Source organism: Poecilia formosa, unplaced genomic scaffold (assembly GCF_000485575.1).
Source record: "Poecilia formosa unplaced genomic scaffold, Poecilia_formosa-5.1.2 Scaffold5, whole genome shotgun sequence".
Lineage (NCBI taxonomy): Eukaryota > Metazoa > Chordata > Actinopteri > Cyprinodontiformes > Poeciliidae > Poecilia > Poecilia formosa.
In genome coordinates, this window is record NW_006799944.1 from 5,608,038 (window position 1) to 5,612,484 (window position 4,447).

At 39.1% G+C, this 4,447-nt stretch overlaps 1 protein-coding gene across 1 annotated transcript; it reads right to left on the reverse strand.

Annotated features, from left to right (window-relative positions):
* Positions 1-666: 666 nt before the first annotated feature.
* Positions 667-1,764, reverse strand: LOC103147249 (spindle assembly checkpoint component MAD1-like). Its single transcript, XM_016678524.1, has one exon. It carries the CDS (start codon positions 1,545-1,547, stop codon positions 777-779), a length of 771 nt encoding a protein of 256 aa, XP_016534010.1. The 5' UTR covers positions 1,548-1,764; the 3' UTR covers positions 667-776.
* Between the last annotated feature and the right edge of the window lie 2,683 nt (positions 1,765-4,447).

Sequence of the window (4,447 nt, forward strand, 5' to 3'; positions counted from 1 at the left end):
ACTTATCTGGACTTTTTGCTAATTGCACGTTTTGGACATTTTCTTCCTTCTCTTCGTTTTTTGTTGTTTCTTCAGTGTCAAAGTTTGTCGCATCAATTTCCACACTGAAGATTTTTCTTCTGTGGCTGCCTCCACTGCTTCAGGATCTGAGCTTTCCCTTTTGTCTGACAGAGTTTCCAAAGAAACGTCTGTCCCTTCAGAGGGTTCAAGGTCAAGAATGCTTGAACCTTTCTGCATTTTTCTACAAAGTAATTTAACTCCTCAAGAGATACCTCAGGTACCTCCATATCGTCTGGCAGGGTTTCTTCTATGAGACAGCAAAGATCCATGGGTGCATTGTCAGAGAAGGTTTTTGGAGGGATAGTCTCTTTTTCCTCATTTGGTTCTAGACGCCTGGCCACTTTTCTTCTTGAAGGTCCGGGCTCTTCTCTGTCCTTTAGCGCCGTTTTCATGTTTTCCAGCTCGGCTCCAAGTTCGTTCATCATGTTAAGGTTTCTCTTCATGTTCTGCGAGTGAGCTTCCTTCTCTTTATCTAGCGCCTGCTCAAATAGTTCTGCTTTCTGTCTCAGAGCAGAAACGTCCCTCTCATATGTAGTCCTAAGTTCCTGGTACGAAACTCTAGCCTGCTCCAGCTCACTCTGTAGATGTTCTATTGACTCTGTGGATTGCTGCTTCAGGAGAGTGAACTCTTGTGATGCTCTCTGACTCAGACTGTTCTTTTCTGATCTGAGTGTGTTGATGAGATGGTGATCATGCTTTGCTCTCTCCAAATTAAGTTATTTTTCACAATTCACCTCATACTGATAATGTTCTGCTTTCTGTCTCAACGCAGAAACGTCTGCTTCATATCTCCTGTTTAGTTCCTTATATGAAATCTCAGACAGCTCCAGCTGACTCTGCAGACATCTCTCCGTTTCCTGCAGGCAGGCGATCTCTTTGGACAGTTTTTCATGGAGCTCGTCCTTCTCGGCTCTCAGGTTTTCAGAGATATGTTGCTCGTGCCTGATTCTCTCTTCATAAAATAGCTGCATGTCAACCTGCAGGTTCCCCTCAAATGCGGCTTCACATTTTGATTGAAGCTCCTCGTACCGACTCTTCATTTGGTCCAGCTGTTGTTGAAGGGCGTCACTCTTTTCTTTTTCTGCCCGGATTGCTTCCTTGCTGGCGATATGAGCGACCTTCAGTTGCTCAAAGTCCTGCTGCAGCTGCATTTTCTGCTTTTGCTTTATGCCATTCTGCACCTGCGAAGTGATAGCAGCACGGCTGAGAGACTCAGAGTTGGAAACCTCTTCTGCTGTTGGTTGTTGTCTAGTCATCTCCTTCAGTCTTTCCTGCCTTTTTAACTCTGCTCTGGTATTGTCCAGTTCTCTCTGGACGTAGGCAACCTTTTGGTTCTCTTCAAACCACCTGGATCTCTCCATTTCCAGAAGAGAGCCAAGTCTCTGGAGCTCTCTCTGGTAGTCAATGAGAAGTTGATATCCGGCTCTCCCATCCCACGACTGGGGTCTCATCCCACCGTTGTAGTATTGCAGCCTTTGATAGGACATGCTTGGGCAAAACAATACTTGTTCAAATCAATATTGGAAAAACAAACTCACTGTTCGACTCTCAAAGGGCTTTGCGTACGTCAGTAATGCAGCAAGCAATGACAAGAATGTAGAAGTTTGCTGCATACATACAGTGCTGATGACATCACAAGCATGACTCTAGTTGTGACATCACAGAGCTTTCCTTCATCTTTGGAATGATGATGCGAGTGTTTGAGATCTCTACCACACTGACCAACCAGCCTCCTCTCCTCCCCCCATATTGAAATTGGGTAGAGTGGGGGTTTGGGCGGGGGGAGGGTTATACAGTGTTAGGGTGGCTCTGATTTATTCTTTTGTTCATGGTTGTTTTTTTGTTGAGGCATTGCATCTTAGGACAATTGTCCCGTCTTTTTTTGCTCTTACTTCTTTAGTTTTGGGTAGTTGGTATGATGCGCATCCATGGCAAAGAGGTATTGTTTTTACTGCTGGGAGAAGCTAATCATCATCTCAAAAGCTCAAATAGTGAACTAACTACTGCCACCTGTACTACAACCGCAAATCTCATTAGACTTTAAAAGAAGGCTTTGTAACTATGGAGAAGATTTCTTCCATAGTTTGTAATGGAGTCTGAAAAGGAGCATGATGAAGTTTAACTTATATAATCACACACCTTTTCCATTCAGTAATTCATAACATAAATAGTCTTCCTATTTCCCATATCCCTTCTAAATAAAGATGAAAATAATACATACACACAAACATACATATTCGCACATACAAATCTACCTGCATATTCATGTTCTGCGTACCAGCTGAGATTAGCATTTTACTGATATGAGAATGCTCGGATCTGACTTTAAACTGATCTAATAAAAACCCTCAAACAGCGTTTTCCTCATCCTCATTACATTAGTGTTTATTTCATAACTCATATATGTCAATAACAGAAACCATTATAGAGCAGTATACTCAATAACAGAATTTTCCTGCTTGTGATGCATACAGTATTGATTTTGTGTTGTTTTTTCTCTTTTTTTTTGCTCCTGGTTTCCATAAGGGCAAACGGTGTGGTGGAAGTTGCTTCCCTTTAGTCAGTCAGAAACATCAGGAGCCCATGTCTGTCAAATAAAGCTTTAAAGGAAAAGCACGACCTTTAACTACAATTGACAATGCTAAATTTGGACTCAATAACGACTAATAATAATTTGGATAGCAGTTTTTTCTGTCTATATGTCGATTCCAGACTTTGGAGTAAGTTGTCCAGGAAAATGTTAGTTTCTCAGGTCTAGTCCAGCTGTGTTTTTACAGCGTCAGAAGGCTGGCACTTTACGGCAGAAAGCTTCCAGGTGAAACTGTGCACTGTGGCCCAGGCAGGTTTGATATTTATTGTGCTGAAAGGAAACGACAGAGCAAAGCGTTTCACGTTGTCTTTCTTCCACTTCTTCCATCGCATCCCTTCAAGCTACCCCTCTGGATCCCTTGGGAAACAGACCCATCCTGCTAATATGCCATAAGCTGACAGGGCTCCTCAGGAATGTGTGCTCAAGAGCCCCGTTCAGAAACATAAAGGCATGGTTAAGGCACTGAAGCAGTTTATTTAGAAAATTTCAACTTGCAGCACATAAAAGAATACTCTCTGCTCGGGTTAGCACAGAGCTGGGTTTTTTTTTAACAAATGATAATTATGATAATTATGTGCATTGACCATGTCTAATGAAAGCTAAATTAAAAAAAAAAAAAAGTCTTACTGAGATGAACTTTCAAATTCAGCTCACAGTATAAAGTGGAATTTGGAGTATTAAAGATTAGACATGAAATTATTTCAGTTAAAACCAAATTATTAGTTTGTGTAAAATTCAGTAATGGTTAAACTTTATCTAAATTAACTATTTCTTTTTGCCATAATGACTTCTGCGTAAACATTTTTTTTTTTTTTAGGATTGACTTGAGCATGCGCATCAGTCAGTCCTCATGAATCATGATTTGTGTCCAGCAGAAAACAAAAAGGCAGATATGTTTATATGAGTTATATTTTGAATGAATATATCAAGTAAGTACTCATATGGTGCTTGTGGCTAATAAAGTTTCTGTGTTGGAGCAGGACTTAAGGTTTGTTTTCATCTTTCACTAGTTTAAAGCTAATGCTAAAGGTAGCCAGCTACATGTAGGTAGCATGTTTAATGTAATAGTGCGGCAGTTGATGGCAATAGACAAAAACGCTTAAATGTGGTTGCCAGGAAAAATATTTACTAACTACATTGTTAACCGTATATTTAGGTTTCTCCTTAACAAACCAAATGACTTGAAGAAAAAAACAGGAAACACTAGGCTTTTTTTCTCCAGATGTTTTAATTGCTTCAATCTAATTAATTCAGAAATGGGCAAATATGCTGTGTGTAAAATCTAAGTAAATTTTAAACAGAATATCTTACACCCATTTTTTTTTTTAGAAAAGCTAATTAACTTGCTTAGAATAATACTAAAATTACATAGGACTTAAATAATTTTGTTGAGTACATCTTAAAAATGAATTGGAATTTATATAACAGGTTTAAGTGTATTATTATTATTTATTTTTTTTTTTGCTCTTAAAATAATTTCTACAAGTGAATGTAGCACTTTGGTTTAACAGAATTACAAATGTTGCAGAGCATTGTTTAAAATTACTCTTAGCAGAGAGAAGGCCTTTGCACTACTATGAGTTTCTGACTCAGTGATATAAATGCCATTTAGCAAGCACATGAAATTGCCTCGAGTTTTCCGACCTCAACTTTAATCCTCTCAAGGAGGATTTGCAGGCTGTTCCTCCAAACCATTTGAAACCAGACATTATTGTGATGGTGAAAAAAAAAAAAAAAACTCTTTAAAAGAAAATCTTGACAGGACAGCCAGAGCACAGCTGCTTTTATTTAAATCCG

What these genes read in the sequence shown, in the direction of transcription:
- LOC103147249 (XM_016678524.1), bottom strand. Translation starts at nt 1,547, where the DNA reads ATGTCCTATCAAAGGCTGCAATACTACAACGGTGGGATGAGACCCCAG.